At 59.5% G+C, this 12962-nt stretch overlaps 1 protein-coding gene across 1 annotated transcript in view; it reads left to right on the top strand.

Moving 5' to 3' along the window:
- POLR2A (polymerase (RNA) II (DNA directed) polypeptide A, 220kDa) overlaps positions 1-12962 on the top strand; it is a gene marked incomplete at both ends in the record, with an annotated part of 17709 nt that overhangs the window by 1913 nt on the left and 2834 nt on the right. Inside the window, 12 exons of the mRNA XM_009880699.1 lie at positions 548-642; positions 1974-2177; positions 2911-3133; positions 3907-4090; positions 5252-5423; positions 6083-6188; positions 7517-7722; positions 8852-9076; positions 9672-9918; positions 10925-11025; positions 11123-11227; positions 12227-12409. Coding sequence (XP_009879001.1) covers positions 548-642; positions 1974-2177; positions 2911-3133; positions 3907-4090; positions 5252-5423; positions 6083-6188; positions 7517-7722; positions 8852-9076; positions 9672-9918; positions 10925-11025; positions 11123-11227; positions 12227-12409 — 2051 coding nt within the window. The remainder of the gene's footprint in view (positions 1-547; positions 643-1973; positions 2178-2910; positions 3134-3906; positions 4091-5251; positions 5424-6082; positions 6189-7516; positions 7723-8851; positions 9077-9671; positions 9919-10924; positions 11026-11122; positions 11228-12226; positions 12410-12962) is intronic.

Below are 12962 nucleotides of genomic sequence, written 5' to 3'. Positions count from 1 at the left end.
CGGCACGGTGGGGAGGCAGAGCCCTGTCCTCATGCGGATTGTTTTACACCTTCCCCAATGAGATATTTTCCTTTTCCCTTTGCAGCCGCTCCGGCCGCTCTTTCTCTCCCTCTTTTCATGGCAAACGAAGCGTGGCATTTCCCCGTCCCACCTGGCACCCTTGCCCGTTTCTCCTGCCAGCGCTGCCCTCACCCAGCAGGAACTGAAACCAGTCCCCTGCCCCGGGCGTTGTTTAGCCCTGTGTAACCCCAGGAGCTATTATGGGGCTGGACCCACTTTTTTTGGGGGGGGTGTGTGCATCTTGGCCCCCCTTTTTTGGCCTTAGGAGGACCTCATTGTCCATTGGAGGGGCCCTTAGACCTCCTTTTGTGGTCCGTTGACGCAGATATCTCCCCTGGGGTCAGGAGAACGTGGCAGAGGGTTGATTTTTGGGGTGAAGGACGCTGAGGGGGTGGACAAGATATAGGGTGGGGGTCACCCTGAGGTGGGGAACACCCAACTGACCCCCCCACACACTCCTCATTTGTGTCCTCCCCCACCCCTCAAGGTCACACCATCGGCATCGGGGACTCCATCGCTGACGCGAAGACCTACCAGGACATCCAGAACACCATCAAGAAGGCCAAACAGGACGTCATTGAGGTTGAGGGGGGGGGCTTTTTTGGGGGGCAGGGGGGGTTCCCCGAGGTTTTGGGGGGATTTCCCGAGGTGGTGGAGGTCCTGTGGGATCTCGGGGGTGGATTTGGGGTTCTCCACGGTTCTTGGGGTCTCCCTTGGTGACGACGGTGAGGTTGGGAGGTACCTCCGAGGGGATTTTGGGGCTGTTTTGTCATGTTTTTGGGTACCCCCTCTGTCTCTGCAGGGTTTTGGGGGTCCCCCCTCCCCGTGATGCTGTGGGGTGGGGATTTAGGGTTCTCCTCGGGGTTTTTGGAGCATCTTTGATGATCTTGGACCATTTTAGGGCACCCCCAGTGATACCAGGAAGGTTTTTGGGGTGCTCCTCGGGGATTTGGAGTATCCGTAGTTCCCCGAAGACGGTTTGGGGTGATCCACGGGGTTTCGGATCATCACCAGTGACCCCGGGACATTTTGGGGGTGTTCTCTTGGGTTTCGGAGTGTCCCCAGTTGCCCTGAGACATTTTGGGGTCCTTCCCGGGGTTTTGCATTGTCACTGGTGACCCCGGGACATTTTGGGGTACTCTCTGGGCTTTTGGAGCACCCACAGTTCACTGGAACATTTTGGGGTGCTCCTCAGGGTTTTAGAGTGTTCTCTGTTCCCCTGGAAGATTTTTGGGGTCCTTCCTGGGGTTTTGGATCATCACCAGCGACCACAGAACATTTTTGGGTGCTCTCTCGGGTTTTGGAGCATCCGTAGTTCCCCTGGGTTGTTTTTGGGGTGCTCCTCAGGGTTTTGGAGCGTCCCCAGTTCCCCTGGGTCGTTTTGGGATGCTCCTCAGGGTTTTGGAGTGTCCCCAGTTCCCCTGGAAGATTTTGGGGGTCCTTCCTGGGGTTTTGGATCATCACCAGCGACCACAGAACATTTTTGGGTGCTCTCTCGGGTTTTGGAGCATCCGTAGTTCCCCTGGGTTGTTTTTGGGGTGCTCCTCAGGGTTTTGGAGCGTCCCCAGTTCCCCTGGGTCGTTTTGGGATGCTCCTCAGGGTTTTGGAGTGTCCCCAGTTCCCCTGGAAGATTTTGGGGGTCCTTCCCAGGTTTTGGATCATCGCCAGCGACCCCGGGAAGGTTTCGGGGTGCTCCTCAGGGTTTTGGAGTGTCCCCAGTTCCCCTGGAAGATTTTGGGGGTCCTTCCCAGGTTTTGGATCATCGCCAGCGACCCCGGGAAGGTTTCGGGGTGCTCCTCAGGGTTTTGGATCATCACCGGTGACCTTGGGACATCTTGGGGCGCTCCTGGGGTTTTCGGGGTGCCCCAGTGACACCGTTGGGGGGGGTGTGTGTGTCCCGCTGGGGGTGACAGGTCATCGAGAAGGCCCACAACAACGAGCTGGAGCCCACCCCGGGGAACACCCTACGCCAGACCTTCGAGAACCAGGTCAACCGGATCCTCAACGACGCCCGAGACAAGACGGGTTCCTCCGCCCAGAAGTCCCTCTCCGAATACAACAACTTCAAGTCCATGGTGGTGTCGGGGGCCAAAGGCTCCAAAATCAACATCTCCCAGGTATTGGGGGGTCCTATGGGGTCTCGGGGAACCCCTATGGGGTCTCGGGAGGTGCCAGGAGGATCTCAGCGGGGTTTGGGAGGGTTCCTGTTGGGTTTTGTAGACATCTGTGGAGTAGTCTTGGGTGTCTGTAGTGGTTTTGGGCACCAGGAGCTCTGAGGTGACCATCTCCCAGGGATTGGGGGGCCCTATGGGGTCTCACTGAGCTTCTGTGGGGCCTGATGGGTCTCAGGAGGATCTCAGTGAGGTTTGAGAGTGTTCCTGATGGATTTTGTAGACCTCTGTGGGGTCTTCTTGGGGGTCTGTGGTGGTGTTGGGCCCCAGGAGCTCCAAGATTAGCATCTCCCAGGGGTTTGGGGGCCCTATGGGGTCTCGGGGTCCCCCTGTGGGGTCTCGGGGAGGTGCCAGGAGGATCTCAGTGGGGTTTGGGAGGGTTCCTGTTGGGTTTTGTAGACCTTTGTGGATCTTCTTGGGTGTCTGTGGTGGTGTCAGGGGCCAAAGGCTCCAAGATCAACATCTCCCAAGTATTGGGGAGCCCTATGGGGTCTCGGGGAGGTACCAGGAAGGATCTCAGTGGGGTTTGGGAGGGTTCCTGTTGGATTTTGTAGACCTCTGTGGGGGTTCTTTTGGGCATCTGTGGTGGTATTGGGCCCCAGGAGCTCCAAGAGGTGTTGATGGACCCCTCTGAGGTCCTCCCCCCAACCGTGGTGTCCTCCTCCAACCTCCGTGGTAGGTCATCGCGGTTGTGGGGCAGCAGAACGTGGAAGGGAAGCGGATCCCCTTTGGTTTCAAGCACCGTACGTTGCCCCACTTCATCAAAGACGATTACGGCCCCGAAAGTCGGGGGTTCGTGGAGAACTCCTACTTGGCCGGTCTCACCCCCACCGAGTTCTTCTTCCACGCCATGGGTGGGCGAGAAGGTCTCATCGACACCGCCGTCAAGACGGCAGAAACGGGTCAGTCCAACCTCCAAAAATCCCTCCCGCAAAGGTTCCCTCGTCTTCTCCGTGCGCCCCAGAACTGTGGTGGACCCGTCTTTGTGGTGGGAGGTCACCGGGGATTGGTGGGGTCTTCACTTGAGTGGTGCAAACCTGCGGTGTGTCTTCCCCACGCCTCATCGTGGGGGTCTGCTGGGACCTGTGGGCCCTGAACCCTCCCCAGATGCCCCCTGGGACCGCCAAAGTCCTCCAGGACCCCCAAACTCCCCCCACATACCCCCAGATGCCATCCAGGACCACCAACCCTTCTCCAGATCCCCTTCTCGCCCCACTTACTGCCCCTGGAAATCCCTGTGTCCCCACATTTCCTCTCTGGAGCCACCCAAGGACCATCAAACCCTCCCTAGATGCCTCCATGGGCCCTCTGAAGCCCTCCAGGACCACCAAACCCTCCCTAGATGCTTCCTGGGGATGTCCTCAAAACTCTCTAAGCCCACCAAACCCTCCCTAGATGCCTCCTGGGGCCCTCTGGAGCCCTCCAGGACCACCAAACCCTCCCTAGATGCCTCCTGGGTCCCTCTGGAGCCCTCCAGAACCACCAAACCCTCCCTAGATGCCTCCTGGGGCTGTCTGGAGTGCTCCAGGACCACCAGACCCTCCCTAGATGCCTCCTGGGGCCCTCTGGAGCCCTCCAGGACCACCAAAACCCTCCCTAGATGCCTCCTGGGGATACCCTCAAAGCTCTCCAAGCCCCCCAGGGGTGACAATGTGTCCCCTCGTCCCCCTCGCAGGATACATCCAACGCCGTCTGATCAAATCGATGGAATCGGTGATGGTGAAGTACGACGCCACCGTCCGGAACTCCATCAACCAGGTGGTTCAACTGCGCTACGGAGAGGACGGGCTGGCAGGAGAGAGCGTCGAGTTCCAGAACTTGGCCACCCTCAAACCCTCCAACAAGGCTTTCGAGAAGAAGTGAGGGGCCACCCACACGTGGGGTTTTTGGGGTGGGGTGGACTTCTGGAGGGACCAGAAGCCGTCTGCCCTAGAGCCGAGCCCCTTTTGGGCTCCTTGAATTGCTCCTTCCAAGAGTTGGACCCATCTTGGGGTCCCTCAAGCTGCTTTTCCCCAAATTGGGGCACGTTTTTGGGTCTTCGAGATCCTTCTCCCCAGAGCTGGACCTGTTTTGATGTCCCCAAGCTGCTCCTCCCCAAACAGGGGCGCATTTTGGGGCCTCCCAAGATGTTCCTTTCTAAACTGGGGTGCATTTTGGGATCTCCTGAGCTGTTTTTCTTCAAATTGGGGGTCCATGGTGGTGTCCCCGAGCTGCTCCTCCCCAAACTGGGGCATGTTTTGGGGTCTCTGAGCTGTTCTTCATCAAATTGGGTCACATTTGGGTGTCCCCAAGGTCCTCTTACTCAACGTGGGTCACATATTGGTGTCCCCAAGCTGCTCCTCTCCAAAGTGAGACCCATCTTGGTGTCCCCAAGCTGCTCTTCTTCAACATGGGTCATGTATTGGTGTCCCCAAGCTGCTCCTGCCCAACTTGGGAGACCATCTTGGTGTCCCCAAGCTGCTCCTCCACAGAGCTGGGTGTATTTTGATGTCCCCGAGCTTCTCTTCTCCAAAGTGGGACCCATGTTGGTGTCCTCAGGCTGCTCCTGCCCAACTTGGAGCCCATGTTGGTGTCCCCAAGGTGCTCTTCCTCAACGTGGGTCACATGTTGGTGTCCCCAAACTGCTTTTCCTCAACGTGGGTCACATTTTGGTGTCCCCAAGCTGCTCCTGCCCAACTTGGAGCTCACATTGGTGTCCCCAAGGTGCTCTTCCTCAATGTGGGTCACATGTTGGTGTCCTCAAACTGCTTTTCCTCAACGTGGGTCACATTTTGGTGTCCCCAAGCTGCTCCTGCCCAACTTGGAGCTCACATTGGTGTCCCCAAGGTGCTCTTCCTCAACGTGGGTCACATGTTGGTGTCCCCACACTGCTCCTGCCCAACTTGGAGCCCATATTGACGTCCCCAAGCTGCTTCTCCCCCTCCCGACAAGCGTGTTGTCCCCATCCTTGCCCTATCCCTGGTGGCCCTGTCCCCCTTCTGCCACCGACCCTCCCCCCCTGTTGTGTCCCACCCCTCCAGGTTCAAGTTCGACTACACCAACGAGCGGGCGCTGCGGCGGACGCTGCAGGAGGAGCTGGTGAAGGACATCCTCTCCAACGCCCACATCCAGAACGAGCTGGAGCGCGAGTTCGAGAAGATGCGGGAGGACCGCGAGGTCCTACGGGTCATCTTCCCCACCGGGGACAGCAAGGTGAACCCCCCCGGGGGGTGGAGGGGACACACACACATGACACCCCACAACCTCATCCCCCTTCTTGGGCTCCCAACACCCCCTGGGGACGTCCCTGGTGGTGCCACCACCCCTTTTTTTTGGGGGGTCGTTGGGTGCACGACCGGTCGTCGCTCCTCTTTTGGGGTGTAGGAGGAAGTTCTGACCCTCCCCCCTTGCCCCATAGGTGGCATTTTTGGGGTGCTGCCCCCCTTTTTGGGGTGTATCAGGAAGCCATGACCCCCCCCTTTTCTTACAGGTGCCCTTTTTGGGGTGCTGCCCCCCTTTTCGGGGCGCTGGCACTTTCCATGGCCCAAATTTGGGGCAACCAACCCCAAATCTCCTTTCTTTGGTGTACGTTCACTTACCGCAGCCCCTAATTTGGGGGTCCTGGCCCCTAATTTTGGGGTGCTGACCCCCCATTTTGGGGTGCTGACCCCCCCATTTTGGGGCACAACCCCCCCGTACCCCTTCTTTGGGGGTGCAGACCCCCGAGACCCCTATTTTTGGGTGCTAACCCAGACTTTTTAGGGCGTGTGTACCACCGTGGCCCCGATTTTGGGGTCCTGACGCCCCGTTTTGGGGTCCTGATGCCCCTTTTTGGGGTGCTGACCCCCCCGTTTCTTCCCACCCCCCCCCAGGTGGTGCTCCCCTGTAACCTCCTGCGCATGATCTGGAACGCTCAGAAGATATTCCACATCAACTCCCGCCTCCCCTCCGACCTGCACCCCGTCAAGGTGGTGGAGGGTGAGTTGGGGAGACCCTTCCCCACGTTGAAAGGGGGTGGGAGGAGGTCCCAAACCCATAACCACGTGTTGGGGAGGGACTTGGGGGGACCCCCGACATTCCCAGGGGGGTTCCGGGGGGATCTGAGGACCTCTGTGACCCCTTAAGAAGGTCTTAGGGGGCTTTCAGGACCTCTCGTGGTGCCCAGGAAGGTCCCAGGGGACTTGGAGGACCCCCAGAAAGGTTCCAGGAGACTCGGGGACCCCCCCAGGAAGGTCCCAGGGGACTTGGGGACCCCCATGACCCCCAGGAAGGTGCTGAGGGACATGCAGGACCTCCAGGAAGGTGTTGCAGGAGTTGAGGAACCTCAGAAAGGCTCTGGGAGGACTTGAGGGACACACACCACCACCACCCCCCCGGAAGGTCCCAGGAGATTTGAAGGACCCTCAAGAAGGTCCCAAAGGACTTGGAGGACCCCCCACGACCCCCAGGAAGGTGCTGGGGGACACACAGGACCTCCATGAAGCTTCTGGGGGACTTAAGGACCTCATTGACCCTCAAGAAGGTGTTGTGGGACTTGGAGGACCCCAACGATGCCCAGGAAGGTGCTGGGGCACTTGGGGACCCCCCAAGGAAGGTTCCAGGGGACTTGGAGGACCTCAACAGCTCTTTGGAGGGTGCTGAGGGACACGCAGGACCTCCAGGAAGGTGGTATGGGACTTGAGGAACCCCAGAAAGGCTCTGGGAGGACTTGAGGTACCCCCAGGAAGGTGCTGAGGGACTTGGAGGGCCTCAACAGCTCTTTGGAAGGTGCTGGGGGACACACAGGACCTCCAGGAAGGTTCTGGGGGATTTAAGGACCCCAATGACTCCCAAGAACATGTTGGGGGACTTGAAGGACCCCAACAAGCCCCAGGAAGGTGCTGAGGGACATGCAGGATCTCTGGGAAGGTGTTGTAGGACTTGAGGAACCCCAGAAAGGCTCTGGGAGGACTTGAGGAACCCCCAGGAAGGTGTTGGGGGACTTGGAGGACCCCAACGATGCCCAGGGAGGTGCTGGGGAACTTGGGGACCCCTCCAAGGAAGGTCCCAGGAGACTTGGAGGACACCCAGGAAGGTGTTGGCGGACTTGAAGGTCCTCAACGACCCCCAGGAAGGCACTGAGGGACATGCGGGACCTCCGGGAAGGTGTTGTGGGACTTGAGGAACCCCAGAAAGGCTCCGGGAGGAGTTGAGGAACCCCAGAAAGGCTCTGGAAGGACTTGAGGAACCCTTGGGAAGGTGTTGTGGGACTTGGGGACCCCCCAGAACCTTCTGTCCCCCCCGTGACACCCCGTTGTTGCCATCAGGGGTGAAGGAGCTGAGCCGCAAACTGGTGATCGTCAACGGGGACGACCCGCTGAGCCGTCAGGCGCAGGAGAACGCCACTCTCCTCTTCAACATCCACCTCCGCTCCACCCTCTGCAGCCGCCGCATGGTGGAGGAGTTCCGCCTCAGCGGGGAGGCCTTCGACTGGTTGCTGGGGGAGATCGAGTCCAAGTTCAACCAGAGCATCGTGAGTGGGCTTTTGGGGTGAGACGTGGGGGTTTTGGGGTGAGATATGGGGTGTCCCGGGGTGCCTTCGACTGGCTGCTGGGGGAGATCGAGTCCAAGTTCAACCAGAGCATCGTGAGTGGGCTTTTGGGGTGAGACGTGGGGGTTTTGGGGTGAGATATGGGGTGTCCCGGGGTGCCTTCGACTGGCTGCTGGGGGAGATCGAGTCCAAGTTCAACCAGAGCATCGTGAGTGGGCTTTTGGGGTGAGACGTGGGGGTTTTGGGGTGAGATATGGGGTGTCCCGGGGTGCCTTCGACTGGCTGCTGGGGGAGATCGAGTCCAAGTTCAACCAGAGCATCGTGAGTGGGCTTTTGGGGTGAGACGTGGGGGTTTTGGGGTGAGATATGGGGTGTCCCGGGGTGCCTTCGACTGGCTGCTGGGGGAGATCGAGTCCAAGTTCAACCAGAGCATCGTGAGTGGGCTTTTGGGGTGAGACGTGGGGGTTTTGGAGAGCTCCATGGGTTTGGGGTCAGATCCTGGGGTCTGGAGATGACATTTATGGGGTTTGAGGGTCAGAACCGGGGGTTAGAGGTGAGATGTGGGGTGTCCCGGGGTGCCTTCGACTGGTTGCTGGGGGAGATGGAGTCCAAGTTCAACCAGAGCATCGTGAGTGGGCTTTTGGGGTGAGACGTGGGGGTTTTGGGGTCAGATCTGGGGGTTTGGGGTCAGATTCTGTGGTCTGGAGATGAAATTTAGGGGGTTTTGAGGGGCGGATTTGGGCTTTTGGAAGCAGATTCTGGGATTTAGGGGTCAGATCTGGGGCAGTTATGGGGCAATTTTGAGTCTAGATTCATGAGATTCTTGAAGCCTCATCTAGGAGGGCTTTGGGTCTGGACCCGGGCCGGGTTTGGGGTCACCCTGTGTCCCCCCCAGCTGCCCCCTGGGGACATGTGGGGCGGGAGGAGACGCAGGTCTGGGGTTTTAGGACCAGATTTGGATAATCCTTTAATGTGGATTTGGGCCAATTTGGAACACAGATCTGGAACCTGTTCTTGAAGCCACATCTAGGAGAGCTTTGGGTGCAGCTGTGGGACATTTTTGGGGTCCCTCCTGACACCCCGTGTCCGTGTGTGTGTCCCCCGGCTCCAGGCCCACCCTGGGGAGATGGTGGGGGCGCTGGCTGCCCAGTCGCTGGGTGAACCCGCCACCCAGATGACCCTCAACACCTTCCACTACGCTGGAGTCTCGGCCAAGAACGTCACTTTGGGTGTTCCCCGGCTCAAGGAACTCATCAACATCTCCAAGAAGCCCAAAACGCCGTCGCTCACCGTCTTCCTGCTGGGTCAGAGCGCCCGCGATGCCGAACGGGCCAAGGTAGGGCCGCCGTGGGGATGGGGAGGTGGGACGTGGTGGATGGGGAGGAGCAGCAGGAACGTGGGATCCTGTGGTTTCCCCGTCCTGAGTTGGGTGGGGGTCCTGGGCTGGGGTGATCCCGTGGTGTGCATACAGCTCTGTGGTGGCCCCATGGCTTTGTGTCCCCATGGTGGCCCCATGGCTTTGTGTCCCCATGGTCCTGTGGTGGTCCCATGGCTTCATGATCTCCTGGTCATGTGGTGGTCCCCATGCCATCTTCCACATCCCCATGTTCTTCTTCGTTGGATCCCCATGTCACCTCTCGTGTCCTTCATGTCATCCCTGTGTCCTCCATGTCACCCCCCTGTCCTCCATCCCTGGATCCCCATGCCATGTCCCACGTCCCCGTGTCCTCTATGCCATCCTTGTGTCCTTCACCCCAAGTCCCCATGTCATCTCCTGTGTCCTCCATCCCTGAATCCTTCCATCTCCCACGTTCTCTATCCCTGGATCCCCGTGCTCTCCATCCCTGGATCCCCACGTTCTCTGTCTCCCACATTCTCCATCGCTGGATCCCCGTGCCGTCCTTGCGCTGACACCGTGTCACCTCCTCCAGGACATCTTGTGCCGCCTGGAGCACACCACTCTGCGCAAGGTGACGGCCAACACCGCCATCTACTACGACCCCAACCCTCAGAGCACGGTGGTGGCTGAGGACCAGGAATGGGTCAACGTCTACTACGAGATGCCCGACTTTGATGTCAGCCGCATCTCGCCCTGGCTGCTCCGCGTTGAACTTGACCGCAAGCACATGACCGACCGCAAGCTCACCATGGAGCAGATCGCCGAGAAGATCAATGCTGGTGAGTTCGTGGGGCACGCTTTTGAGGGGGGGTGTCTTAGGTGTCGTCCTGGATGAGCCTTGAGGGTATCTGGAGGACTTTTGGGGGGGACCTGGGTGAGCATTGAAGGCATTAGGGAAGACTTGGGGGTCCTGGAGGGCCTTGGGTGAGCGTGGAGAGCATCTGGGGGTCTTTGGAGGGTCCTGGGTGATCCTGGAGGGTCATTGAGGGTGTCCTGGGTGAGCCTTGAGGTCATCTGGAGGACCTTTGGGGGTACCTGGGTGAGCATTGAAGGCATCAGGGAAGACTTGGAGGTCTTGGAGGGCCTTTGGAGGGTCTTGGGTGAGCATGGAGAGCATCTGGGGGAACTTAGGGGAGACCTGGGTGAGCCTTGAGAGCATCTGGAGGACCTTTGGGGCCACCTGGGTGAGCACTGAAGGCATTAGGGAAGACTTGGAGGTCCAGGAGGGCCTTTGGAGGGTCCTGAGTGAGTGTGGAGGATCTTTGGGGGGGTCCTGGGTGAGCCTTGAGAGCATCTAGAGAGCTTTTGGGGTGTCCTTGGTGAGTATGGAGAGCACTAGAGAAGACTTGGGGGTCCTGGGTGAGCCTTGAGGGCATCTGGGGGGACTTTGGGGACCTTTTGGGGGGCCCTAGGGAAGACATGGGGATCCTGGGTGAAACTTGAAGGCATCTGGGGGGACTTTGGGGGACCTTTGGGGGGTCCTGGGTGAGCCTTGAGGGCATCTGGAAGGACTTTGGGGGGTCCCAGGGAAGACTTGGGGGTCCTGGGTGAACCTTGAGGGCACCTGGGGGGACTTTGGGTACCTTTGGGGGGTCCGAGGGAAGACTTGGGGATCCTGGGTGAACCTTGAGGGCATCTGGGTGGAGTTTGAGGACCTTTGTGGGGTCCTAGGGAAGACTTGGGGGTCCTGGGAGACCCACCACGCTCCTGAGTGATCATGGAGGGCCTTTGGGTGACCGACCAGGTGACCCCGGAGTGTCACCCCCGTGTCCTCTCTTTCTCCAGGTTTTGGGGATGACCTCAACTGCATCTTCAACGATGACAACGCGGAGAAGTTGGTGCTGCGCATCCGCATCATGAACAGCGACGAGAACAAGATGCAGGAGGTGGGGAGAGGGTCGGGGGCCACCCATGGGTGGGGGTGGCGGGGACACCTCGCGGGCTGGCTGTCACCTCTCCCTGTCCCCCTTTTGGCGTCCCCAGGAGGAGGAGGTGGTGGACAAGATGGATGATGACGTCTTCTTGCGCTGCATCGAGTCCAACATGTTGACGGACATGACGCTGCAGGGCATCGAGCAGATCAGCAAGGTGGGGGCAACGGCGGGGGCACCCGTGGGTGCTGGGGCTCCTGGTGGGTCTTGAGGAGCACGTGGAGGTCTCCACAGGGACCTTTAGGAGGTCTCCACAGGGACCTTTAGGAGATGAAGGACACCCATGATGACACCTGTAGGCAGCTAAGGAGGTCCATGGCTGTGTGGGGTGTCCCCCAGGTAGCACCCGTGGGTGCTTGGGGAGGTGTCGGGACTCCTGGTGGGTCTTGAGGAGCACTGGGAAGTTCTCCGTGGTGACCTTTAGATGAAGGACACCCACGATGACGCATGTAGGCAGCTAAGGAGGTCCATGGCTGCGGGGGGTGTCCCCCAGGTAGCACCCATGGATGCTCGGGGAGGTGTCGGGGCTCCTGGTAGGTCTTGAGGAGCACTGGGAAGTTCTCCGTGGTGACCTTTAGATGAAGAACACCCACAATGACGCATGTAGGCAGCTGAGGAGGTCCATGGCTGCCCAAGGGTGTCCCCCAGGTAGCACCCGTGGGTGCTCGGGGAGGTGTTGGGACTTCTGGTGGGTCTTGAGGAGCACTGGGAAGTTCTCCGTGGTGACCTTTAGATGAAGAACACCCACAATGACGCATGTAGGCAGCTGAGGAGGTCCATGGCTGCCCAAGGGTGTCCCCCAGGTAGCACCCGTGGGTGCTCGGGGAGGTGTCGGGGCTCCTGGTGGGTCTTGAGGAGCACTGGGAAGTTCTCCGTGGTGACCTTTAGATGAAGGACACCCACGATGACACCTGTAGGCAGCTAAGGAGGTCCATGGCTGCGGGGGGTGTCCCCCAGGTAGCACCCATGGGTGCTCATGTGGGTTCTGGGGTTCCTGGTGGATCCTGAGGAGCACGTGATGTTCTCCATGAGCACGTTTAGGAGGCTCAGGATGCCCACGGTGATACTGGTAGATGCGTTTGAAGGTCTGTGGCTGACGGCCACCTGAGGAGCACCCATGGGTGCCACTAACCCCCTCTTCCCCTCCCCCCCAAAGGTGTACATGCACCTACCGCAGACGGACAACAAGAAGAAGATCATCATCACTGAGGACGGGGAGTTTAAGGCCCTCCAGGAGTGGATCCTGGAGACCGACGGCGTCAGTCTCATGCGGGTGTTGAGCGAGAAGGACGTGGACCCCGTCCGCACCACCTCCAACGACATCGTGGAGATCTTCACCGTGAGTTGGGGGTTACCCCGACACCTGGGTCCATGGGGGGTGGGGTTCCTGGACAGCTGGGTCCGTGGGGTGGTGGGGTTCCTGGACACCTGGGTCCATGGATGCTCGAGACACATGGATTCCTGTGCTGGTGGGCTTTCCAGAACATCTGGGTCCATGGGTGGTGGGGTTCCTGGACACCTGGGTCCATGGATGCTCAAGACATGTGGATCACTGTGCTGGTGGGATTCCAGAACATCTGGGTCCTCAGGGTGGTGGGGTGTGATGGACACCCGGGTCCCCAAGGTTCCCAGATAGCTGGGTGGTGGGGTTCCTGGACACCTGGGTCCTTGGATGGTGGGGTTTGATGGACATCTGGGGTTTGGGGACACCTGGGTGGTGGGGTTCCTGGACACCTGGGTCCATGGGTGGTGGGGTCTGATGGACATCTGGGGTTCAGGGACACGTGGGTTATGGGGTTTGGGGACACCTGGGTCCTTGGGTGGTGGGGTCTGATGGACATCTGGGTCTCTGGGGTTTGGGGACACGTGGGTTATGGGGTTTGGGGACACCT

Source organism: Charadrius vociferus, unplaced genomic scaffold, assembly GCF_000708025.1.
Source record: "Charadrius vociferus isolate BGI_N301 unplaced genomic scaffold, ASM70802v2 scaffold1483, whole genome shotgun sequence".
NCBI classification, from domain to species: domain Eukaryota; kingdom Metazoa; phylum Chordata; class Aves; order Charadriiformes; family Charadriidae; genus Charadrius; species Charadrius vociferus.
Note: the sequence above shows the minus strand (reverse complement) of the source record. Positions and strands in the feature narration are given on the sequence as shown.